General features: G+C 44.1%; 1 protein-coding gene across 3 annotated transcripts; it reads right to left on the bottom strand.

The window, feature by feature from the left end:
- Positions 1–1,201: 1,201 nt before the first annotated feature.
- On the bottom strand, positions 1,202–25,418 carry DUS2 (dihydrouridine synthase 2). 3 transcript variants are annotated; one of them, XR_014493465.1, is made up of 17 exons: positions 25,379–25,418; positions 23,677–23,834; positions 22,760–22,805; positions 22,058–22,149; positions 19,780–19,823; positions 17,867–17,927; positions 15,475–15,522; positions 12,978–13,043; positions 11,462–11,532; positions 11,021–11,107; positions 10,435–10,603; positions 9,197–9,318; positions 6,979–7,122; positions 6,557–6,644; positions 5,944–6,017; positions 2,714–3,036; positions 1,202–1,532 (listed from the first exon to the last, which is right to left on the bottom strand). XR_014493465.1 is itself a non-coding variant. In XM_083370907.1 (16 exons), the coding sequence occupies exons 2-16, from the start codon at positions 23,800–23,802 to the stop codon at positions 2,805–2,807; spliced, it is 1,470 nt and encodes a 489-aa protein (XP_083227033.1). In that variant the 5' UTR covers positions 23,803–23,834; positions 25,379–25,418; the 3' UTR covers positions 1,829–2,804. The 3 variants fall into 3 exon arrangements, 1 of the variants encoding a protein (XP_083227033.1); XR_014493466.1 differs by lacking the exon at positions 1,202–1,532 and adding an exon at positions 1,778–1,801; XM_083370907.1 differs by lacking the exon at positions 1,202–1,532 and having other exon boundaries at positions 1,829–3,036.
- Between the last annotated feature and the right edge of the window lie 1,026 nt (positions 25,419–26,444).

Genomic DNA, 26,444 nt, shown 5'->3' on the forward strand with positions numbered 1-26,444 from the left:
TGTCACTGTGAGTTGGGGGTGGGGGCACGAAGGGAGGCTCAGCCAATCTCAATGTATACGTGGTTGTACTTTGACAACAGAGGTTCATTCATTCACTCGGCTGGGAGGATCGACAGCCTGTAGTATATGCTGCCCTCTGATGCGCACAACGAACACAACAACTTCCTTTGTTCCTGCCTCTGCTTTAGCTAGTGGGCAGGAACCATCTTCTTCCTAAGCTGAAAAGCACTACAGGCAGTCCTCGACTTACAGCACTTCATTTAGTGACCGTTCAAAGTCACAGCAGCATTGGGGGGGGAAAAGCAACTTGTCTTGTTTTTCACACTCACGGCCGCTGCAGGATCCCCGTGATTAAAATTAGAGACGCTTAGCAACTGACTCAATATTTGTGACGGCTGCAGCAACCCATAGTCACGTCAAAATTCAGACACTTGGCAACTGGCGGTGGATTTATGACCGTTGTAGCCACCCAGGATCCTGTGATCTTCACTTTTGACCTTCCCAGCTGGCTTCTGATGGGCAAAATCAATGGCAGAAGCCAGATTCACATCAGGACCACACTATTCATTCAACAACTGCAGCGATTAACAATTGAGGCGGGGGGGGGAAGGCAAGAAAATTAGGTGCCACTCGCTGAACTACTACCGCCTTGTTTAGCGACAGAAATTTGGGGGCCAGATTGTGGTCGTAAGCGAAGGACCGCCTATATCTTCCTTTGGCTTTCTTTTCCCTTGGGATCTCAGCAGAAGTGGACATACAGGCAGTCCTCGAGTTAACGACCACAACCGAGCCCCAAATTTCTGTTGCTAAGCGAAACATTTGCTAAGCGAATTGAGCCCCATTTTACAATCTTCCTTGCGAATCACCGCAATTTTCAGTTGGTAGCACGGTTGTTCAACGGACCTGGCTTTCCCCCCTTGACTTTGCTCGTCAGTAGGTCGCGAAAGGAGATCATGTGATCCCCCCCCCTCCGGGATGCTGCAACAGTTGTTAAGTGGAGAACTTGTTATATAACTCACTTTAGTAGTGCTGTAACTAAAAACAGTCACTAAACGAATGGTTGTGAGCTGAGGAAGCGCACCCATCCCTGTCAAGTTGCTTTCCATTTCAGCCTGAATGGTTATCAATTTGGCCAGCTCTATGGCAACGGATGTCCTTCATTTGCAGAGAACTGTTTCTAAATGACCTTTTGGATGCCAGCTGTAATCTTTTAATTCTTTTTTAACAAGCTTGCAATCCATTAATTCAGGGTAGAATCGGGGTGGCTGAATGGAGCTGAGCGTTTACTAGCTGGATGCCCTTCCTGTCGCCTATGAGGCGTTCACAGCAGATTTTGGTGCCTTTTTTTTGTTTCACGCTCTTGGAGAGAAATATCTGCCAGTAGGATTGAACTCTCAACCTTCCGAGCCGGAGGCGAGCATCTTCACCTCTAGGCCACCGTGCTGCTCTTCCATGATCTCAAAATCTAGCTTGAGCAAAAATCTGACCCAGATCCTCCAGATCGCCACGGCAGATCAATGAAGCAATGTTTCCTTGTAAGAAAAGGGTAGTGTTTATTCAGTTGGGAAAAAAACAAAATAACAAGGAAAAGATCACACTGGGGACATTGTATGTTTCCATAATGAAATCCATCCATCCTTGCCAGCAGTTTTCCAGCACTGGACATGCCTGTCTACCATCTGGCTGAGTCTCAGATGCTTTTTCAATTCGCTGCCTGCTCGAAGTCTAGAAAAATGCCCCCCCCCACTCCACCCCCTCCCCCCAATCCCAGTACTGGCTTTCATTTCTCATTAAGGAATATCTGTCAGAACGAAAAAAGACGTTCATTGGAATATACCAGATCTGGGCCGTTCATTTTATTTATTTTATCTTGGTTCAGATTTAAATCAAAACAAGAAGGGTTTGAATCAGAGCTTAGGATGGGAAATGTCTTTTTATTGTGACTTACAGACCATAAAAGGAGCAATGTTTGCAATGCAGATTCCAAGTATCACACTTCCGTGTTATTTAAAATCGGGATTCTCTACCAAGTCTAAGGACAAATGAACGGCACAAGGTTTCTAAATCCAATCTGGTCACCCGCTCTCCTTAGATAAAATTAGCATTTTACGCTAATTTTAGATACACTTCTCAGCATTCAACCAGGATGGACACATTTTAGGTTTCATGTTAATGATGGAATTGTCCTTTGTTATTTTTTGTACAAACATTTTTATTACTATTTTACGCTTCCATCTTTCGTTTCGCTGTTCAACTCCCAGAATTCCCCAGCCAGTCTTAAAGTTGCCAAGATTGCACACCCCTGCCTTAAACAAAGCCAGCAGTACCGTGAGGGGTGACCCCCTCCCTCTCTGCCCAGTCCTGCAGTGTGTGCAAGCTACCACAATTAAATTTTAAAAGATCTTGAAACATCAGGTATGTTGTTGAGATTTTGGGTGAAGAACACTGAATGCCTGAGTGAAGAGAGTGGATATCTTGCAGGATTTAACCATGGGCGAGAGTGCACACAACTGAAAGAATTTTAGGAATGCCTGCTCTGTGACACACACACACACACCCAGAAATGGGGACCCCTGGCACAGAAGAATTTGACATGGAGATAAAGCTGTTCCAGGGGCTTAACGGTCCCCAATTAAAAAGTTGAAAAATAAAAAAAGAGGTAAGGAATCCCATGCCTGACACCAAGGAAATACCAATCAAAATTCAAATTTACCTGTTCCACCTGATTGCCTCCAAGGCAAAAATATAGGAGAGAGAATGGGAAGCTGCATAGTGGTAAAACGCCAGCCAGCGGAGGACGGTCATTACGAGCTGTTGCAAAGAGACTCTTTAGGAAGAAGATGAGGTTTCTTGCAAACAGCATCTAGCACAAAAGAGTCCCTGTGTCCCTCACAGTCTGAAAGTTGCTGATCTTGCCTCTTGCGTTTGTGAAGCGAGGGCTGATCGGCGTTTTCGCTCCGCTTGCCTTCAGGAAGGCCCAGCGTTCTTAAACAGGCAATAGCTGCCGCTTGTTCGGCTAGCTTCTTGGATTTTTCCCTGGAAAAGAAGAGGACAGGGAGATGGTGGCCGGGAGTTTGAATTTTGATCCTGTCGCCATGGGAACGCAGGGAAGAGTTGCAAGCATGAGGACTGGATGTACTGTATTGTGGTAACTTCAAACTAACTGGACAGTTGTATGTCAAGGACTACCTATATACATAAAGCCCAAACTCTGCATTCGGCTGATTATCTATTGCAGGGGTCTTCAAACTTGGCCCTTTGATGACTTGTGGACTTCAACTCCCAGAGTTCCTCAGCCAGGCACACGTGCCTGGCTGAGGAACTCTGGGAGTTGAAGTCCACAAGTCATCAAAGGGCCAAGTTTGAAGACCCCTGATCTACTCAATGTCATATGGAGGTTCTCAGTCATCCAGCTCATGGTTGCCCCAAAGGTGCTTTTTTCAGGAGGAAAGTAGACTTTCTCTTTTTCCTTTGAAGAAGTTTCCCTTCTGGGATGAGAAGTCAAATGTCTTCAAAGAAAAACAAAAGAGTTAGTTCTCAACGTACGGCGACAATTGAGCCCAAAAGGGTTTTTGTTTTTTCTGGGTTGTTTTTTTTTTGAAAACGACAGTGAGATATTCTAGGGAGCCACCAGAAGCTTTTTGAAAGCTACAGGTTGAGTCTTTTTTCAGTGAAAAGCAGATGCTCATTTGGCTTTTTGACCACTTGGATGCTACACAACGATGAAGACCAGGTCACCATAGTCGTGGTAGATATATAGATAGGTTAGGACCTTTCTGAGGGTGGAGGGGTGGATATCGATTCTGGGAGCTTGCCCTTGGTCCCGATTTTTTTTCTTTTCTTTCAGGTGCCAGAAGAACAATGTAAATTAATTCATATTGACTTATTTCACTAATGAATTCAGGGAAACAAAAGTCCCATTGAACCCCATAGGGCAGACATGTCAAACACAAGGCCCGGGGGCCGGATCCGGCCTGCGAAGTGGTTTCATGTGGCCGGCGAAGTCATCCTGGAAACAGTGAGGGAACGCCCCCCACTGCCTTGGCCCTGGCCCAGAGACCCTCCTCCTGCCAGAGACCCTCAGATCTGTCCCACTCCTGCCCAGGCCCCCATAGGCACCCTTGATGCCAACGATGTAGAGCTGGCCACGCCCACCCAGTAGGCCACGCCCACCCTGGCCTTACCCACCCGGCCCCCTTAGGGCAACCACAATGCTGATGCGGCCCTCAATGAAATTGAGTTTGACACCGCTGCCATAGGGAGTTTACGCCCAGTGAGTGTATGTGTATATATATGTATATATATGTATGTATGTATGTGTGTATGTATGTATGTACACACACACACGACATACACACACACAAACACACACACATATATATATATATGTTTTCTGAGGTTTTCGCGGGTGTTTGTATGTAGATCTTTGGTCATTCGGGTTTTTTCCCACGTAAAATTGGAGGTATCAGGGCAACGTTTCGACGAAATCTCATCCGTCATCCTTAGGCTGGTGACTTCAGCTTCCTTCTTCTGGGAAAGGTGTGTGATAGTGGTGGGTTTTTTTATTTTCTTTTTTAAACTGTTTTTTCTTAAAAAAGAAAGCTCTGGTTTTTGTTTTTCCCCCCACATGAAAGATGGCTTAATCAAACAATAGCTTCCCTTGCCCCCACCCACCGGGTACTCCCACGGTCCAGTCATAGAACTTTGGCTTGTTATGAGAAGGGTCCACTTCTCCACTGAAGACCTGCGCTAGCGAGCTTGGCGTTCCCACAGGTTCTCCCAATCTTTGCCTGGCTCCTTGGAATTCCGTTTCCTCCCTGCGCTTTCTACCCCTCCCCCATTTCCATGGCAAGTTAGATTAGCGATAGAAGCCAGCACAGCCATGGTGAACCTTTTGGAGACCGAGTGCCCAAACTGCAACTCAAAACCCACTTAGGTATCGTCGGGTGCCGGGTGGGCGTGGCCCATTGGGTGGGTGTGGCCCATTGGATGGGCGTGGCCCGCTGGGTGGGAGTGGCTGCGACGGTAACGGCAGACTGGGTGGGACTAAAAAGTTCAATCAATCAATTCCAACTTTGTGAGATCTTTTTTTCCCCGCGAGAAGTTGAAATTGATTGATGGAACGTTGTTTTGTTTTGTTTTTGCACATGGCGGCGGAGGCCTAAAACGAAAAGGTTTTATAAAACCCAGCTGAAGGCGTACGACTAGGGCAGGGGTAGGCAACCTCGGCTCTTTTATGACTCATGGACTTCAACTCCCAGAATTCCTGAGTCAGCATAGCTGACTCAGGAATTCTGGGAGTTGAAGTCCATGAGTCATAAAAGAGCCGAGGTTGCCTACCCCTGGACCAGGGTGACAGCGCGCGTGCCAACAGAGAGGACTCTGCGTGCCACCGGTGGCACGCGTGCCATAGGTTCGCCACCAGAGAGCTTAGCAGGTCTCACAGCGGTTCAACCTGGACAGAATGAATCACACAAGAACCTCTGAGAGAGGGGTGTCCAACCTTGGCAACTTTTTAAGACTCATGGACTTCAGCTCCCAAAAGTCCCCTGCCAGCATAGACCAATAGTTGTAAGCCGAGAACTATCTATATTCTAAAACACTGAAAAACAGGCCCTCCTTGCTTCAACATGCTTCACCGCTCAGAAGAGCAGATCAGAAGCTTCTTCTTACCCTTTAGTGCAGCGTTTTCCGAACTTGGCAAGTTTAAAATGTGTGGATTTCAACTCCCAGGGTTCTCCAGCCAGGCACAGCCGGCTAGGGAATTCTGGGAGTTGCAGTCCGCTTAAAGTTGCCACGGTTGGACATCCCTGTTCGAAAAGGCATTATGCCGACGTTCAGTAGCCCTATTATTCCTCCTCCCTTTCCGAGTTGTCGTGAACAACTCCGCCCTTTTTAGCAAAGGATCCCCTTGCAAATTACACTTTCCCAAACGGCGCTTACCAGAAAGTCGAGCTGTACTTTTGCCCAGCAACCGTCACGACAGAACAGAACAGTCTATCCCGGGGCCTTTCATTCTAGAGCGAGATGAGAAACGAAGGGCGGATGGATATGAAGTCAACGCAAGCACTGATCCATTCATCGTGCTTTGGAGCGAACGTTGGTGAAACTAGCAAATCCCCAACAGGTGTGATATTTCAGGGCCAGGCTGGGGACAAACAGCACCGGCTTAAAGCTAGGACGCAGAAGCTTAAGGCAGCTGATTCAGCCGCATTGAAAGCGGCTTTCGAATCTTTGGCTGTCCTGAACAGCTGTTCCTCCAGAACACAAGAGCAAGCTGCTGGTTGAAAAGCTGGAGAATTTCAAAGGCAGCTTGTGATGCAAGGGGCTTGATGCAAGGGGCGTACGAGCAAAGTGGGTCAAAATTCCCACAGACACAAATATTTGTAGAGGCCCCGAGTATCTCTAGCTATCGGAGCCAACGTTTTAAGAGGACACGATTCCCTATTCAAATTAAATATTTACTGTGCTCCTAGGTCAGCCTAAGAAGAATTTGGAAGAAGGGGGGGGGAGGAGGAGGAGTTTAACTAATGAATGTTGTCATATGGTGTCTTACTGTTTCATAAGCAGGTTGGACCAGCTTCTCTCTCCTGCACCATTCCAGAAGATACATTTTGGGTGTAATCTGCGGGGGATACTCTCGTCTGAAGAAGTAAAAAGAAAACGGAACAATGAAAGGGCACCCTGGAGGCTAGGGGGCTGCCGTCATCTTCAACAGCCCAATCTGTTACACCAATGTTTTTTTTCAAATCTGGCAATTTTCAGAGGTGTGGACTTCAACTCCCAGAATTCCTCAGTTAGCAAGCTGACTGAGTACAACAAAGTACAATGAAAATCTTGGCTTAATGTGAGGCCTGAACACAGACAACTGTTTCTTATCAAACCAAGATGAAACAAGACTGTGGCTCAGCGTAACCCAGCAGCTCTCTAAATGGTTAGTATTTAAAAGAAACAGAGGATGCTAATTATCTCACTTACTTATCAAACCTAACTGCCATCTTAATGACATCTGTGTCTTCAGTGTGATCATCATTATTTGGGCTCTTGACTTGCAGTGAAACTTTTTTCTTCTCCAGGAAATCAGATGCTTCTTGGAAGAAACTACTCATCTCGAAAACCTCACTAATAAATTTAAAAAACAAACAAATTAATTCTAGAAAATGTTATATATTTACATATACCTACACATACAGGTAGTCCTCGGCTTACAATAGTTCATTTGGTGACTGTTCAAAGTTACAACGGCACCTAAAAAGTGAGTTACGGCTGTTTTTCACACTTATAACCATTGCAGTATCCCCGTGGTTCACGTGATCAAAATTCGGGTGCTTGGCAGCTGCTTCATACTTATGACCTTTGCCGTATCCCAGGGTCACGTGATCCCCTTTGGCGACCTTCTGACAAGCAAAGTCACTGGGGAAGCCAGATTCACTTAACTGGGTTACTAACTTGTGAACTGCAGGGATTCCCTTAATAACTGTGGCAAGAAAAGTCATTAAAAAGTCATAAAATGGGGCAAGTCTCACTTCACAACACAAATGTTGGCCTCGGTTGTTGTGGCTGTAAGTCGACACCTGCCTGTATTATGAAAAGCACTGACTGTATAAGGTAAAGGTAAAGGTTCCCCCGCACATGCGTGCTAGTCGTTTCCGACTCTAGGGGCCAGTGCTCATCTCTGTTTCAAAGCCGAAGAGCCAGCGCTTGTCCAAGGACATCTCCATGGTCATGTGGCCGGCATGACTAGACGCCAAAGGCGCACGGAACGCTGTTACCTTCCCACCGTAGTGGTCCCTATTTTTCTACTTGCATTTTTACGTGCTTTCGAACTGCTAGGTTGGCAGAAGCTGGGACGAGTAACAGGCGCTCACTCTGTTACGCGGCACTCGGGATTCGACCCGCCAAACTGCCGACTTTCTGATCGACAAGCTCAGCGTCCTAACCCACTGAGCCACCACGTCCCTTTTACTGACTGTATAGTAAAAGGTAAATATGCCTCTTTAATGAAATAAGGTAAAATCTACTTTTCAAAGGAGCTCAACTCTTGGAGACACATAGACCCAGCCCAGATAATTTTCTCGGCAGGAGTCCATCTGCCACTGCCTTCTTCTGACACGTTTAGCCTAGCCAAGGCAAGTCAAAGCATCTCTCCCATCCAGTAACAAGCAGGCCTAACTCTGCTTAACGTTTTGAGGTCCAGGTAAAACAGTAACAAAAGTGGCCCATCAAAGTCTCAATCCTATCCCTAGTTGCTTGGGAAGAGGCTTCATGAAAGACTTGCTTCCTGGGCAGTTTCGCATAAAACTGTTTTTAGCATAGATTCAACCTCTTAGTTAAGCTTTCCGGGTCTTTGAGGGCTTTCTGATAATAACCTAACGTCCATTTTAATGTTAATATGTATTATTCTTACGTTTCAATGGCTTATCTTGTTGCTTTTGCTTTGTTGTTAAGTTGCCTAGAGTCGCTTCTAGGCGAGATGGGCAGCACATCAATTTAACAAACACACAAGCTAAGCCAGTGGTGCTCCAAAGAACGCCTCTTGATCATTTTACATTAGGTTTTTATATTACTGGGAATAATAGGACATGACGAGCAAGATAAGTAAGACTAAATTCCATCTGTGATGGGAAGATTAGAATCATTCTAACAGAAGAATAGGAAGATTTCCTTCCAGCAAAGGCAGTTAAAGGTAAAGGTAAAGGTTCCCCCGCACATGCATGCTAGTCATTTCCGACTCTAGGGGCTGGTGCTCATCTCCGTTTCAAAGCCGAAGAGCCAGCGCTTGTCCGAGGACGTCTCCGTGGTCATGTGGCTGGCATGACTAGACGCCAAAGGCGCACGGAACACTGTTACCTTCCCACCATAGTGGTCCCTATTTTTCTACTTGCATTTTTACCTGCTTTCGAACTGCTAGGTTGGCAGAAGCTGGGACGAGTAACAGGCGCTCACTCTGTTACGCAGCACTCGGGATTCGACCCGCCAAACTGCCGACCGTCTGATCGACAAGCTCAGCGTCCTAACCCACTGAGCCACCACGTCAGTTAGCATGCATTAAAAAAAAGGAGGTAAACAAAAGTGGCAAGTTTTTGCATCAAAAACTTCTAACAAATATTTTAAACTGTTTGCATTTCAGCACTTTACACTGTTGGCTTTATCCAGGGACACATTAATTAAAACAAAAACATGAAAATGCCCTTACCAGATTTCCTGCAAGGACTGTGCGGCGTGCAGCTTTTTTCCTTCGGCGTTTTCTAATTGCTCCCGTAACATCTGGCACAAGCAATATTTTGTATTGGTATAATGATTGTCATATCTCACTGCCTAAGGAAAACAAGATGAGTAACAACACTTTGACAAAGGAGAAACAAAGGCCTTCCAAGTCCAATTCTCGTTCATTTCTAGAAAGGCAGATTTCCAACTCTCTTTTGACTTGCCGGAAATTTTAGAATATGTCAGAAACCTGGTACTAAAAAAAAACCCCCTCATCTTTCTCTCGTAGCAGACATCTAGATTGAACAAACTGTGCAGTTTACAGATGGGGAACAGTTACTCCATTAATGGAATTAGGGAGGGGGACTGTCTTCGCAGACGAAGCAGACTCTCTCCCCCACCCGGTTCCAGCCTGACTTCAAGGCTGTTGTGCCCTGAGAGTTATCTGCCTAGCACCTCAGCATTCTCAAAACATCTTTGGAGCATCATCTTGGCTGCCGGTGGACTTGTTGTGGGGGGGGGGGTTGGGATTTGGGGAAATTGAAAGAATTGCTTTTACTCTTTGCATGGGATCTTCAGATTCTGCTCGGCTTTCCTGCAGCCACTCTCTCTCAGGAAAAGTTCTTTTGATTCAACTCAATGGATTCAAGAGTCTTCCTTTCCTGAAGGGCCAACTGGGGCAGGCCCTTACGTAACCGTTCGTTCAGCAACCGTTCAAAGTTAAAACGGTGACGGAAACAGCGACTTACAACCGGTCCTCCGACTTATGACATCGTAGCATCCCCATGGTCTAGGGATCAAAATTTGGGGGGCTTGGCAACTGGCATGTATTTACAACGGTTGCAGTGTCCCAGGGTCGTGTGGTCGCCACTCGAGACCTTCCCAGCCAGCTTCCAACAAGATAAATCAGTGCGGGAAGTGGGATTCACTTAACAATCAATGAGATTCACTGAACAACTACAGTGATTTGTCCCGTCCCCCCCCCGCCCTGCCCCCCTGAAAAAAAGGGATTGCAAAATGGGGTGCGACTCATGTTACAACCATTTTGCTTAGCAATGGAAATTCTGGTCCTAATTGTGGTTGTTGAGGTATAGCTGCGTGGGACTGCAGGAGCTGCTGTTATGAAACCCAGAAAAATGGGAGACCACGGTTTCATGTTCCTTCAGCTATAATAGAGCCTTTCCCCCCCCCCCCCCACTCTAAGAGACTGCTGTCAAGAATGCCTACGTATTTGATGTATTCCTGCATGACGTCCTTCAAGGGCAAAGAGCCTTCCTTTCTGAAGACGGAGGGGTTCCACATGGCAGCCCGGGCGACCATTACGGAAGATGCTGAGGTCGCTTCCTGGAAGATCCGGAGGTCAGAATATTCTTTGATGAAATCGTAGGATCCTCCGCTGAAAGAAGAACACGGTTCGCATTACCAGCAGCGGTGCATGAACCTGATGTAGGTGAGATGTGGTGTCTATGAGGAGTCTCAGTTATCCAGGTCCTAGTTGCATCAAAAGGGGTCTTTATTTCGAAAAGGCGACTGGACTGATATATATATATATATATATATATATATATATATATATATATATATATATATATATATATATATTGAGGAAAAACGAGACAGATTGACAACTTGACCACAGAAAAATTGAGATCAGTTGTAGTCGTAAGTCAAGGACTAGTGTATAGCCAATGTCAAGCTCTGCTAACTGCAGGGGAGGGAACATTTATGTTCACAATGCAATTTCATCCATTAGGGCAGCTTGTTTGCGCCAAGGCTGGACACTCTGGCCTTAGAGCGAATTCGTTCTACTTACTTGGCTATTACTGGGATAGAAACTGCCTCGGAGATGGCTTTGATCACATCGCAGTGGACAGGGTGCTGAGGCCTCTCCTCTTTCTTCCTTCAAAAGGGAAAGATCAGAGATTAGCAATAGCACTTAGATACCGCTTCACAGTGCTTTTAAAGCCCTCTCTAAGCGGTTCACAGAGTCAGCCTATTTGCCTCCAACAATCCGGGTCCTCATTTTACCGACCTCGGAAGGATGGAAGGCTGAGTCAACCTTGAGCCGGTCAGCATCGAACTGTCGGCAGGGGGCAGAGTCAGCCTGCAATACTGTATTGTAACCACTGCGCCACCATGGCTTCTGAGCAGCAGAGCCTGTTCTACCAGCAGATCCAATTCCAACCTCAAAGGGTTTCATGAGGCAGAAGGACCCATGAGAATTTTTCTCTTTTCAGAGGGAGGATTAGTTTACCTTCCATGAACAGCAATAGCGGCTACTCCCGCCTGCTCTATCCTCTTCACTAATCTTAGAGTTTCTTCTTCCTGAAAATGGTGGTGGGGGAGAAAAAAAAATCAACGCTCACCCAAGTTTACTACTTAACTTTCCTGAAACTAAACATGGATGAGATTTCTTTTCTTTTCTTTTTTTTATTTTCAGGAAAAAGGCTTCGGGGGGGGGGCAGTTGGTGTCCCAACCCATTACATTTGCCTTAAACCCCAAATGATTCGTTTTTCCAAGTACACGTCCTTAATGAGATTTATTGGGAGGAGATTACAAGAATTGCAGCAAATAAATTTCCGGTTTTGAAAGACTGTGTGTCTGTGTGTTATGAAGAAAATCAGAAAGCCCCCCCCATCCTAACAGTCATTCTATGATCTGGTGAGGAAGCAAGTAACAGCATCTGGAGGCTCTTTATTTAATAGCTGCCAAGGTGCAAGCAGCGAGAACCATTTGTGGATAGCCTCGGGTGGTGACTTTATTGCTTATTACCTATGTTACAAGAATCCCATCAGACTGATGGCCTTCCCCTGGGACATGGCCCAATAAGGCTTCATAGATCTGGGGGGAGGTCATGCTTAGGAGGTTTGGGGCTGTGCAATGACTCCAAGCTAGGCCCTTGCTTGACACCCCCCCCCCACTTCCAGCCTAATTGGCATTTTCCCAACATCAGCTTCCTGAACCTTTACCAGGGTGGAAACCCACCCCGTACAGTGTGGGTGGTGAGTTTGAATTCAGTGAGCCTTTGGAAGTCAGGTGATTTGTGTTCCCCCCCCCAGCAAATCCTGTTTAACAAATTGTGTAGGTACAGAATCATGTGTTCAGGACACAAATGCTCTTCCAAAGCACGCAATTCAACGGAGGGAGTTCATGTAGGCTAACCTCAGCACCTCCTGAACCACAATAAAGGGTTTCTGAATCAGTTGGGGCTACATCTGATGTGGGCTCTTATCAGAGTTTTAAAAGAACAATCCTAGACACGTCTACTCAGAAATGTTTCGTCTTACTCAATTTAATGGGTCTTATTTGCAGAGAGGGGTACTGTATATAAACAGCAGTGAACTTTTTTTCTTTTTTAAAAATCTCTCAAAGGCTACGTCATCTAGATCAGAGGTCCCCAACCTTTTGGGCACCAGGGACTGGTGCCATGGATAAAGACTTTTCCGCGGAGAAGAGGGGGTGTGGTTTTGAATAGTGCCTGCATCCCGAGGATGTAGCTTTGCTTGTTTGTGCGGCCTGCTTGCTGGTGCCGGTCCACGGACCGGGGGTTTGGGGACCCATGATCTGGATGATGTTGGGGCTATTTCTCACGCCAATGGCTGAAAAATCCAGAGTCAGAATTAGGTGCAGTATCTCCCTTACTGGTTCATTTTCACTCAGTGCAATTGCCGCAAATGAAGCAAAAACTGATTTTTTGCATCAAAAGACTAGACAGGTTCTTTTTCCCCCCCAGAAGTGTAATATCTGAAATATTGTAATATATTCTTACCGATGACAAAATTCGGATTTTGCAAGTTACTGGCTTAGACACACCATTGACAAGCGTAGTCAAAATCTAAAGAAGAGGAAGCAACAGCAGTCTTTTAAGAACAAGAGATGCAGAACGCTTTGAAAATTTAGGTCAGGGGTAGGCAACCTCGGCTCTTTTATGACTCATGGACTTCAACTCCCAGAATTCCTGAGCCAGCCAAATATTGGGAGGAATTCTGGGAGTTGAAGTCCATGAGTCATAAAAGAGTCGAGGTTGCCTACCCCTGATTTAGGCTTTTCCCTCATTCTGAAGTCATATCTCCTCAAGTTCTCAATGGAACAATAAAACAAGCTAAATGACTCCTAATGACTTCCTATTGCCTTTTTCTCATGAAGGAGGTCCACAATTCTGCCTGCAAGCTGTACATAAAAAAATATTTCTGCTCTCAGCCTGATCCTCCAGGCAAGCTTTGAACTAGGAATAGGGGAAGCTTGAATATGTTCCCAAATGCCATTAAACGTTACTGCCAAACAAAAAAAAATAACCACCCAACAACGCATCACTCTGCAAAGAAAAATACAGGGCTAAGGGTTTTCTTAGGGAACACTGCCCACTTCTTCAGATGCATCAAGAATTATTTTGAAAAAGAAACTTATACGTGCCCCCGAGGATTTTTTGGTGGGGAAGGAGGAGGTAGGAGAAAGGAAGGAAATGTAGAAATGAGGGGAAAAAAATATGACAGCTGTCTGCAAGGAATATAAATCCTTCTCTTCCCCACCAGCTAGTCAGAGCTGAAGAAGCTTTTTGGATGAGAGATGAAATTCTTCAAAGAGCAGGGGATTGGACTAGATCAGTGGTGGCAAACCTATGGCACGCGTGCCAGAGGGGACACTCGGAGCCCTCTCTGTGGGCACGCACGCCTCGCTCTTTTGGCTATGTTTTTGCAGAAAAAAGCCATTTCTCAAGCCCCTTCGTAGCCAAAACAAGCCTCCAGAGCGAGTGCGCTGTTTCTCAGCTTTGAATTATATCAAATCTGACATCAGAAACAGGCTAACAGATGAGCTGAGGGCTGCATGTGTTGCTCTCAAACTTACAAAGTATAAGCCAAAGTTAGACAAATTACCAGCATGCATACAACAGCAAAAATCACATTAACTGTTCAAAGGCATGCCAAATGCAAACTTTTACCTTTCAGTAAAAAGTTGTTTGTAATCGCTGAAAACTTTGTTATTGTGTTTTTCTTTTAAGACAAAAGTTGCTAATGTATGAGTTGTTTTTTTCTAAACTAAAACCTCAGTATTCAGATTAAATTGCCCTGTGGGCACTTTGCGATAAATAAGTGGGTTTTGGGTTGTAGTTTTGGGCACCCGGTCTCTAAAAGGTTCGCCATCACTGGACTAGATGACATCCAAGGTCCCTTCCAACAATATTATTATTATTAAAAATGAGAAAATCCAGTTGCCTCTTGAAAAAGCAACTTTGGGACAGGCAGGGAGTAACAAAAAACTAGCAAAAAACCCCACCGTTATGAGGGTGAAGGCTCGTTCTCCGAGCTTATGGGTTGGTTTCCGAACATTTCGTTACCAGGCTAGGTAACATCTTCAGCGGAGTTTAGGCAACGTCAGTGTCAGGGTTCTTCTGCTTATAAAGGCTTCAGGTGTGGGTGCGTCAAGTGCCCTTAGAAACAAAAGAATGTGTTTGATTTATTAACCCAGGTAATATATATATAATGGTTTTGATTTATTAAAGGGGATATTGTATTATTAAGTAGGCGACTTAAAGTGGTGGGAAATAGATAACTTTTAGGAAATAGAACAAGATCGCATTTAAATAGATAAAATGTGTATTTTGGACATTATAGTTTGTTACAAAGTGAGATAAGGGAACTCTTGGTTACCCAAAGCCTGAAAACTATGGATATCAAAGGTTAAATTGGAATATTGATAAGTTTAAAATTATGTAAAAATTGATAACAGGATATGGATTGCTTAGGGAGACTGAATGTAATTAAGGTATGCCTAAGCTAAACATTTATTGATAAATGTAATGACGATGTCTTTATTGAGTTGATATAAGTAGACATGTACTAGTTGGAATATGAGACAGTAAATGTTAAGGGGGAAAAAAGAGAAGAAATATCTGATGTTTTATATATATATATATATATATATATATATATATATATATATATATATATATATATATATATATATATATATATAAACAAAAGAAGACACACTGAAGAAGTTACCTAGCCTGGTAACGAAACATTCGGAAACCAGCCCACGAGCTCGGAGAAGGCAGCTTCACCCCCATCCTACACCTGAGCTACAGGTATTCACCACTATTGCAAACCGCCTGGTTGTGACCCCTGTACACTTTTGATATAGCTCCGCTCAACATATTCCTGCCCTGCCACCTATTCACAGCCCCCGTCAGTTCCTCCAGTCTCCACCCGCTCTTATTTTTATCAACAGCCACAGAAAACGACGAGCAAGGAGCTCGGGATACTCACCGATTCTATTCTGTCCGGATCAGACAAGAGGGCTGCACCCATTCCTCCCTGGGGGGAACATGCACAAAACAGGCCTTCGATCATCATCTCAGCAGCCCAAAATATCTCAAGGAGGCTCTACAGGTCATCCTCGATTTACAGCCGTTCGTTTAGGGACCGCTGGAAGTTGCGTCGGCGTCGACAAAAGCGACCCGCGACCGTTGCGGCCTCCCCACAGTCATCTGATCTAAATCCAGGTGCTTGGCAACCTGGATTTGGACTTATGACACTTGCATTGTCCCGGGATCATCTGATCACCATTTTTAACTTTCTCAGCTGCTTCTGACAAACGAAGTCAAGGGGGGGAGAGGCGGATTTGCTTAATGACTGCATGATTCAATTAACCGCTGCAGAGATTTGCTTAACAATTGTGGGGAAAAGGTTATAAAGTTGTTGACTCAACCTTCCATCCTTCCAAGGACGGTAAAATGAAGACCCAGGTTGTTGGGGGCTGACTCTGTAAACCGCTTAGAGAGGGCTGTAAAGCACTACAGGGCAGTACGTAAGCCTAAGTGCTGTTGCTATTGCCTTTTCTTTGTTCCATCCATCCATCCATCCATCCATCCATCCATCCATCCATCCATCCATGATGCGCAGTGGTAAGAATACAGTATTGCAGGCTAATTCTGCTCACTGCCAGGGATTCGATGCTGACCGGCTCAAGGTTGACTCAGCCTTCTATACTTGGGAGGTAAAATGAGGACCCAGATTGTTGGGGGCAATAGGCTGACTCTGTAAACCGCCTAGAGAGGGGCTGTAAAGCGGTATGTAAGTCTAAGCGCTGTTGCTATAAAATGGAGCAAAAACTCACTTAACAACTGCCTTGCTTAGCAACAGAAATCTGGGGCTAAATTGTAACCAAAGTCAAGGAATTCCCAGTACCGAGAAGGTAATTAATCAACATAATCAAAGAATTTGAAAACTGTGGAGGGGAAACCAGGCTACTTCTACCAAGCCGGGAGTACCACTGTGGGGATGCTAACAAGAGGGTCACGCAGGCTGGGAAATTAGGGGGAACAAAAATCCATCTCATTTGGAAGGCACCAGATTCAACCTGCAAGGCCAAGAGGTCGGAGGCCTGTTGCCATCTGAAGCAAATTTCAGAGTTCCGTAGCGGGAATCAAGACACCAAGCTAAGCCACTGTTTCCTTAATCACGCTTTAAACCACAGTGGCCGGGTTTGCACCTAACAGTAAACTGAATCCTCTGGTTTACAAACCACAACATCTAGTAGGCACATTGTACTAACTAAGCCAACACCAGGCCATCCTATGAGGTGCCAACAGAAGAGAATATTTTAGCTCAGGGTTGAACGGTGGAGGTCTTGGGTCCTCTCTGAGCTTGGTGGTTTTCCTGCAGACGTTTCATGACCCAACTAGGCAACGTAATCAGCAAACCCCACTCCCTTCCAGCACTGATGATGTCACCTAGCTGGGTAATGAAATGTCTGCAAGAAGACCACCAAGCTCAGAGAGCACCAAGGGCTCCACAGTTCTTGATATATTTTACACCAGTCCATTAACCCTCTTTTCTTTGTCTGGTGGAAAGTTGAGAATCACGCAGGGAACCCTCCCACTGCTTTCCTACTTAAGATGCCAATCAGGCTACCAGATGATGCATTAACTCGAAAAATACAAGGAAATGAATGGAAGTAGTAAAAGAGACGTTTCATAACTTCTCAATTACTCAGATTGGAGCGAATCAGGAAGCCAAAGGGCCAGCAGACGTGTTTTTCTGGAGTAAGCTAGAAATTCGCATCTTTAGTGTGCAAAAAAAGGGAAGCTGTTTGAATGCAGCTGATCAAAACAAGGACGCTGTCTGCACTGTTAAATCAGCCAAATGTAACAGGATGGGCTCGATCAATCCCTGGTCTAATGTTAGGTTCAGGCAAGAAATCCTGATGTCTCATTCCTAATATGACAAAACTGAAACACAAAAACTCCGATCGGGGTTCTGACTTCCTGAGAGAAAAACAAACAAGCAAACAAACTTATTCATATGTTATTCTAAAAAAAAAACAACAAAAAAAACCACAACCCAAATTGTTTTTCTGTTCTTGGACACAAGGTTTCCGTTACACGTATTTAGCTATTCTGTCACAACACGCAATTCTTTCAGTTAAGCACAATTGTATTTGCAGCCTGCAAAATTCCTAGGGGGTGATTTCAAAGGCTTGAAAGAAATGGGTCTTTCATACTTTTATAGTCTTGATTAAAGGAATAAGAAAGATGGCAGAAATTCAAATAATGATGCAGGTTATATTCATCAAACCGGAGGTACTGCATCGCACGGCATCTATAAATATGATTCATAAAGAAAAAGAAAAACTATAGATGGGCAAGATCAACCTTACCTTTGTGGAATATTCTTTGGGGCATCCCATGTTGACGTCAATGCCAGCGATGTCGTCCTCTCTGAAACGACAAGGCAAAAAGACAATCACAAAGGCATAAGGAGATTTTTTTTAACATTTACACACACACAATTAAGCAATTCATTTTCAGAGTAACTAGCCAGTGGCTGGAACCGTGAGATGCAAAGCAATTGTTTATTCTTATCATCTTTTTGTAGCAAATCCGCCCATTTTAACGTTTGTATTGACTGTTTTTTAAATGCCTTGTAAACCGCCCTGAGTCCTTCGGGAAAGGGCGGTATATAAATCTAAATTAAATAAATAAATAAATAAATAAATAAATAAATAAATAAATAAATAAATAAATAAATAAATTTTATTCTCGAAGCATTTGTTTTTGTACTGTTTCCGTTTATATGCCTGCTTAGCTCAAGATCATTGTCAGAAGGATCAAACTTCCTTTGTCCAAACCAGACACAGCTCACGTCTGAGCAATATCCAATGATCCCGTTACTGACTTTGTAAGAGTCGCAATAAGCCATACACACGAACTGCATCTTCACCATGGAGATTACAACTCTGTTTTAAATTACCGTTATCTTTTCCTTCACGGGTTTTTTTTGGGGTGGGGGGGTCTGTGCATTTATTTTAAAAGCTCAGGGATATAATTTCCAGACTTACCCTAAGATTTAATTTGCTTTTATTAAAGAGAGACAAGCATTTTCTAAACCATTCTGCTTTCTGATTACCTCAAGAAAGTAATAGTTTGCATGATAAGTAAACAATAGCTTTAGGCTATCACCAATCCCAGTCACCCATAATTTCCTTGCTAAAGGAATACGAGTAGAGTAGAGTAGAGTAGAGTAGAGTAGAGTAGAGTAGAGTAGAGTAGGGTAGGGTAGGATAGGATAGGATAGGATAGGGTAGGGTAGGGTAGGGTAGGGTAGGGTAGGGTAGGGTAGAGTAGAGTAGAGTAGAGTAGAGTAGAGTAGAATAGAATAGAATAGAATAGCTTTGTCACTTTGAATGTACACTAATCGGTATACATTAAAATGAAATTTCATTGCATTCAGCTCTCAAAGGGTCACCACCTCCAATATACACGACATAAATATGGCAAAAATAAATAAATACAGAATTATGCATATACCCATACATATTATGACACAGAGAAACAACAGTCTAGTCTGAGTTATGTACACAAGTGCCTGGTGAGAAAAATGAATCTGGCAAGTATACCAGATGGATGGGTGTCATTAGATCAGTGCTATCTTTTCCCTCAGCAGAAACTCAAGGCAGGCAATCTAAGTATTTCCCCTTCCCATCTTGGCCACCCAACAATTTTGTGAGGCTTGTTACAATAAAGAGCATAATGGACCCAAAGGCACCCCATGGCTGAGGGGGACTTTTTTCTAGCCCTAATCCAAGGCTCTGAACCAGGGGTGTCCAACCTTGGCAACTTTAAGACTTGTGGTTGGCTGGGGAACTCTGGGAGTTGAAGTCCACAAGTCTTAAAAAGTTACCAAGGCTGGACGCCCCTGCCCTAAATACTATGCCAAACTAATACTGTCAAGTTTTACTCCTGAGATTTGCAAAGTGTAAAAGAAATAAACATTATACAAATGGAAATGTGGAGTGGATCTGCAACCCAGGCAGATTTGTTAAAAGTTAATGCCCAGTAAAATTAAGTCTTTTTTCTTCTTCTTTGTTTATTGTCATTTCTGTGGTCTTAGAGCGAGAGGGGAGCGGATGTAGTTTTGTTAGCATTGTTATGATTTGCTTTTAACCTGCCTGGGGATGTTTTCACTTTTGTTTATATAGCACATAAGCTGACGAGAATTGTTTGAACGTAAGACGAAAGAAGTACAACACGTAAGTAACATGCATGTAAATATATTCTGACAGATACATACACAAGTTTGGCTACTGCCAAGGCTCTCTCAGCATCAGCTGTGCCCTGAACAACAGTGAGGGGAAAAAACATAGAGGATTATTTTTCTAGAAAGATTACTAGTTCATTCTTCATTCTCCAGAGTTCATAGAATTGCTCACATATACATTAAAAAAAATTAGAGGTACTCCTCATTAAAAAAAAACAACCCTAGATAGGACTGGCAACTCTTATCATTAAGTAATGCAGCCATTGCGGTACATGAACTGCACTTTCTGGCTGGAAAGAGACAAGACTATTGTCAGGTGCAAAGGTTCACATGTGAAGTTGCGCTAAAGATTTATTGCAATAGTGGCAAATATCTATAGCTCTGGTGTAAGATGAGGGTGAAGGTTCGTTCTCCAGGCTTGTGGGTTGGTTTCTGAACATTTTAATAATAATAGTAGTAGTAGTAGTAATAATAATAATAATAATAATAATAATAATAATAATAATAATAATAATAATAATAATAGTAGTAGTAGTAGTAGTAATTGTAATAGCAATAGTAGTAATAGTAATGATGATGATGATGTTGTTGTTGGAAGGTCGTCTAGTCTTGGAGGTCATCAAGTCCAACCCCTGCTTAGGCAGGAAACCCTATACCCTATACAGGTGGCATGCAGAGCCCTCTCTGTGGGCACGCGCACCATCGCCCAAGTCCTAGGCCTTCAGCTAGGTTTTAAAAAACCTTTTCGCTTTAGACCTCCACTGCCGTGTGCAAAAAAAAAAGGTTCAATCAATCAATTTCAACTTCTCGCGGGGAAAAAAAAGATGTCGCAAAGTTGGAATTGATTGAACTTTTTAGTCCCACCCAGTCTGCCGTTACCACTGCAGCCACACCCACCCAATGGGCCATGCCCACCTGGCACCCGACAATACATAAGTGGGTTTTGGGTTGCAGTTTAGGCACTTGGTCTCTAAAAGGTTCGCCATCACTGCCCTATACCATTTCAGACAAATGGCTGTCCAGTCTCTTCTTAAAAACTTCCAGTGTTGGAGCATTCACACCTTCTGGAGGCAGGTTGTTCCACTGGTTAATTGTTCTCACTGTCAGGAAGTTTCTCCTTTCGTTACCAGGCTAGGTAACATCTTCAGCAGAGTTGAGGGGGTGTCAGAGTTCTTCTGTTTATAAGGGTTTCATGCGTGGGTATGTCAAGTGAAGGTCTGTGATGGGCCTTGTGTTGGGTTGTGATGGGTCATTGAAGCTTGGCACTCCATAAGCAATTCCATCAACAGACACACTGGCCAAAAACCAGCCCATGAATCTCTCAGAATACCAATCAACCGTACAGCCAACCAGAGGCAGCAGCGACCCTCAACCGAGCCATGAAAGCCCTCCTCCCATCAGTAGTTCAATGACCCAATGACCATGACCTCATCACAAGACTGACACAAGACTGACAGATGACTCATCCTGATCCATCACAGACCCTCGCCTGAGACACTCACACCCAAAGCCCCTATACACAGAACACTGACATCCCCTCAACTCCGCTGAAGATGTTACCTAGCCTGGTAACGTTCAGAAACCAACCCACAAGCTCGGAGAACGAACCTGTACCCTCAAAGGCTTATTGCTCAAGATCATGCATGAGAATTTTAGTCATAAAATTTAGTACTGAATCAGTATCAGATAAGGGTTATCAGAATTCAGGAGTGGTTGGACTTAGACCAGGGGTCACCAACCCCAGGTCCGTGGACCAGTACCGGCCCACATCATGCCAACAACCAGTCCGCACAAACAAGCAAAGCCCCATCTGTGGGATGCAGGCAGCACACAAAACCACATTCTTTCCGGTCCATGGGAAAACCTCTCTCCACGGAACCGGTCCCTGGGGTCCAAAAGTGTGGTGACCTCTGACTTAAGACTATTTGTGGGAACATAATGATTCTAGGCTGATGACTCACTTAACTCCGCTCTCCAGCTCTGACTGCTCTTCTCAAATCACTACTTAGTTTCACACCTTCAGCTTGGTTTGCCAACTCCTCTGCCCTTTGAAAGGCCCCCATGCCTACAGAGCTTGGAGCCACGGGGACGTCACGCAAAATAGCTGACTCTCTTGAAATCTCTTTCTCTCAATCTCTCCCCTCTCTGAGGAGGGTGGGGGGGGGGAGGTCAGACAAACAAGCGATTGCCTAAAGAAACAGATTTTCTTTCTTTCTCTCCCCACATGACCACCCCGATTTTATGACCTTTTTGTGGTGGTTGCTTCGTTTTAGCAGTTAGCTTTGCTTTTGTAACGCTTGCAGTTTCCTACCATTTGAAAAACAACATGGTCTTTTTCTCTTTCACAAGTCCTGAACACCACTCTCTCATTGGGGGCAACAAAGTCCACAGTTCCAAGAATATCTGTGGGACACAGAAGGGAAGAAGTCTCTACTAAGGACTCAATTAACAGACTATTAATTATTAACACACCCATATTGCCATTCAAGATTTCACTTCTTAGATCTTCACTGCTGATTACAGCCAAATATTAAATCACGATATCAATACGGAAAGTTCAGTTTGTAATTGTGTTTATTAAATTTGTTGGATGTGTCACTTTTACATAAGCTCTGAATACTTCCAAAGAAAGGAGCATCCTTTACATAAGTGTCAAAAACAATATATTTAATAATCTATAAACAAAGTTAAACGTGCCAGCAATTTATAAGGTGAACCATAAGGAAGAACAGGTCAATATTATTATATACATGTTTAGCTTAGTTTACAGCTGGAATGATTAATTATCTACACTATAATTTGATCAAAAGTTTATGGGTTACATATTCAAATATGTACCAACCAATTATTACCATTTTTTTTACCAGTGTTAATTTCAGTTTCATCAAGACGTTTTAATTTAACAAGCACTTTATCTAAAGAAAAGAAGCCACATTAATTATCGTCTTAAGCTAACGGTTAGGAAAAACAGAACTTTTCCATTTTGTCGCTCAAATATCAGATAAATACTTGCCGTTTACAACTCTTTTGCACTGAAGCATCTTTATGTCAATCAGCTCCTTAAAGAACAAGGCAAAGGTTACCAAAGAATTTCATCCCAATAGGAAAAAACAAACAAACAGATTTTTAAAAAGTAACCCCCTTTCCCTTTAATATACAGAAGAGGTGAAAGATATCCAGGCTGTTTTCTTAGCAACAATGTCTAAGTGTCTGGTCACTGCTGTCTTCTGAGCTATTTGAAGACTAGTTTCCAGCTCTGGAAATTACCTAGTGGTCTCTCTTCCCTGTTAGTATTGGTCAGTGCTGCCATTTGCAGAGACAGAACTACAATTATATAAACACGGAAGAGACTTTGACAGTCAGAATCCCAAACCCTTGCTTCAAATGCAGTTTCTAGCGATCTACTTGTGAACTCTAGTCAGAGTGTTTCCCTCTATGAATTACTACATAATGGGTGCTGTACATAATTGCTACATAATGGTTAGTATACGCTATGTATACAGCATGGGTCAGAAAGAGGGTTGAGAAAATATTATACAGACCCCTCACACCCTGGACATAAAACTATTTCAACTGCTCCCTTCAAGACACCACTATAGGGCATTTGCGTGCCAAAACAACCAGACACAAAGACAGGTTTTTCCCTCTGTTGAAAACCCAGTTACCACACTACTGTCTTATATCCAAGTATATTTACCCATGTAGTATGGCTGTATTACTATTATCCTTCTCATCTTTTCTACTACTTTCTCCTGTCGGTATCCTATGATCATATTACTTTGTTGTTTGTATGTACACCGAGAGCTTATAGACCGGAGGCAAATCACTTTTTGTCCAATTGCACATGGCCAATGAAGCCATCTCTTCTATTCCCATTCCATTCTCTCCTGAAAACAGTCTGAAAGAGAGGGAAACACCCTTGTCCCTTACCTCACAATACACAATATCAGCACCATAATCCAAAGCCAGTAGTCTCATCGGCAGGGTCCCAACCCGCACCATGGGAGCCAGGATGGCTTTATTTGTGAAACTGAGGGCTATGTGGTTCATTGGCATGATGTCTTTGGAATCAGCTGAAAGAAAGAAAACTAAGGGGGGGGGGGAAACGCGTTCAAAAATTAAAGAGTCCCACTGAATTGAAGTAACATTAAAAACTGACCAGTTAAATTATTCTTTGCATAAATAAGGAAAACCATCCATTGCACTTATAACTGCCATAGTCAGATACAGCTTCCAATCCTAGTTTAATCTGTTGATATATATATACTAACTTAACAACTGCAGTGATTCACTTAACAACTGTGGCCAGAAACGTCATAAAATGGGGGGGGGGCAAAACTCACTTAACTGTCTTGTTTAGAAACAGACATTTTGGGCTGAATTGTGGTCCTAAGTTGAGGACTACCTGTATATAGAAACTGAGTTGCCAATTTCAACCTGATTCATGGCTTGGTGTTACATACACATCCATTTATCCTAATTAATGCTTCCAGATTCTGCCATGTCAACCAGGCAAGCGTTTTTCTTCTTTTTTTTAAAGACCTCCCAATGAAATTTATAAAACATGTTTCTAATTTTTTTCATTCCACAGATCACTTCTTCTGTCTTGATCACGTACCCTCTTTTCTCCCTAAAAGGGTAGATGAAGAGGGGCATCATATCCCCCCTTTTCTCAAGAGTATCCAAGCTCATTTAAGAATACCCGAATAACAGAGCTGGAAGGGACCTTGGAGGTCTTCTAGACCAGCCCCCCCCCCCCGCTCAAGTAGGAGACCCTATATCATGGGTCTTCAAACTCGGCCCTTTTATGACTCATGGACTTCAACTCCCAGAATTTCTCAGCCAGGCATGCTGGCTGAGGAATTCTGGGAGTTGAAGTCCATGAGTCATAAAAGGGCTGAGTTTGAAGACCCCTGCCCTATATCATTGCAGACAAATAGTCCAATCTCTTTTTGAAAGCCTCCAGTGATGGAGCACCCACAACTTCTGAAGGCAAGCCCTTCCACTGCTTCTGTTCCACTGGTTAATTGTTCTAATATTAGAATTAATTCAGCCACTTGGGAATTCAGAACTGCACTGGAAGGTTGCCTATTCTAAGGAATCGATTGGAGATAACCAGCCTGGATAATAAAAATGAAGATGGAAAGAAAGGTTGGACCAAGGGTGAGACTTGGCTGTCTCCAAACAGAATGTTGAGGCTGGATACCAGCTATGGGCATGGCCCAGCCAAGGAAGCATGAGATGAGTCCATGGATCTTTAAGTACTCAAGATTGAGAAACGCTGCTCTAATGTACACTATGAATCATTTCTTGAGCTTTGACCTCCATTCAGAACATTCAGGAAGTAAATAAAACAGAACGACAGAGTTGGAAGGGTCCCTGGAGGTCTTCTAGTAGAGGGGTCCCCAACCTTGGCAACTTGTGGACTTCAATTCCCAGAATCCCTCAGCCAGCGTGCCTATTTAAGACTATTTAACACTCCCACCTCCTGTTTCCGCTATTACAAACAACCCCGTGAAATGGGCCGGGTTCCTGCCGGGCTCAGCCTGCCCCGAGGGGACCTCCAGGCCTTCCCTCCGCCGTGGGACGCCGAGCGAGGCTCAGCTCGGAAGCGGCTCCCACCGCAACTCACCAGACGCCGGTTCCCATCGCTCGGGCCAGCCTCGTCCGCTGCCGCGCATGCGCCAGGCGACGAGATATGACGTCGCTGCCTTGTCCTTTTTTTTCCTCTCTCTCTCTCTCTTCCCCCCCCCCACGATGCCCAGGTGTAAACAAATGCCAAAGTTGGGTTTTTCGAATTACAGTTGTACAATTATACTTCCATAAACGTTCAGTGGATCTCATATCAATGAAATCATGCCTCCGCGCTTGGCTCGCTCTTATAACGGTTATACCAGGGGTCGGCAACTTCGGCTCTTTTATGACTCGTGGACTTCAACTCCCAGAATTCCTGAGCCAGCTATGCTGGCTCAGGAATTCTGGGAGTTGAAGTCCACGAGTCATAAAAGAGCCGAGGTTGCCGACCCCTGGGTTATACGGAATGCCCCATGCTTCAAACATTACAATTTTTTTTAGCGTTACTGACCCAATTGATAAAATCCGGTTGTCTGGAAAGAAATTTTTTGATACGCTTATAAGCCACCCGTTCGAATTTTTGTAGTTCTGATAAAACTGCAAGTTCATTTCTATAGTCTAACGGCCAGGGGTCTTCAATCTTGGCCTTTTTATGACTTGTGGACTTCAACTCCCAGAATTCCTCAGCCAGCTTGCCTGGCTTAGGAATTCTGGGAGTTGAAGTCCACAAATCATAAAAGGGCCAAGTTTGAAGACTCCCCTAGTCCAAGGGTAGGCAACCTTGGCTCTTTTATGACTCGTGGACTTCAACTCCCAGAATTCCTGAGCCAGCCACGCTGAGGGGAAAGGGAGAGGTTTCCATACTGAGCCATGCTGGCTCAAGAATTCTGGGAGTTGAAGTCCACGAGTCATAAAAGAGCCAAGGTTGCCTGCCCCTGGCCTAGGCCGCTTTATGACTCGTGGACTTCAACTCCCAGAATTCCTGAGCCAGTCATGCTGAGGGAAAAGGGAGAGGTTTCCAAGCTGAGCCAGGCTGGCTCAGGAATTCTGGGAGTTGAAAGTCCACGAGTTATAGTTTAACACATGTGTGGTAACCGCTCTCAGCTGATCTTTATGTTTACTCG

The sequence above is a fragment of the Vipera ursinii genome (assembly GCF_947247035.1).
Source record: "Vipera ursinii genome assembly, chromosome: 10".
NCBI classification, from domain to species: Eukaryota; Metazoa; Chordata; class Lepidosauria; order Squamata; family Viperidae; genus Vipera; species Vipera ursinii.

What these genes read in the sequence shown, in the direction of transcription:
- DUS2 (XM_083370907.1), bottom strand. Translation starts at nt 23,802, where the DNA reads ATGCCAATGAACCACATAGCCCTCAGTTTCACAAATAAAGCCATCCTG. An exon ending in CCAAAGAATATTCCACAAAG is followed by an intron (nt 15,523 to 17,866) that starts GTAAGGTTGATC and finishes TGTTCCCCCCAG; the next exon opens with GGAGGAATGGGTGCAGCCCT. An exon ending in TCTATCCCAGTAATAGCCAA is followed by an intron (nt 10,604 to 11,020) that starts GTAAGTAGAACG and finishes TTCTTCTTTCAG; the next exon opens with CGGAGGATCCTACGATTTCA.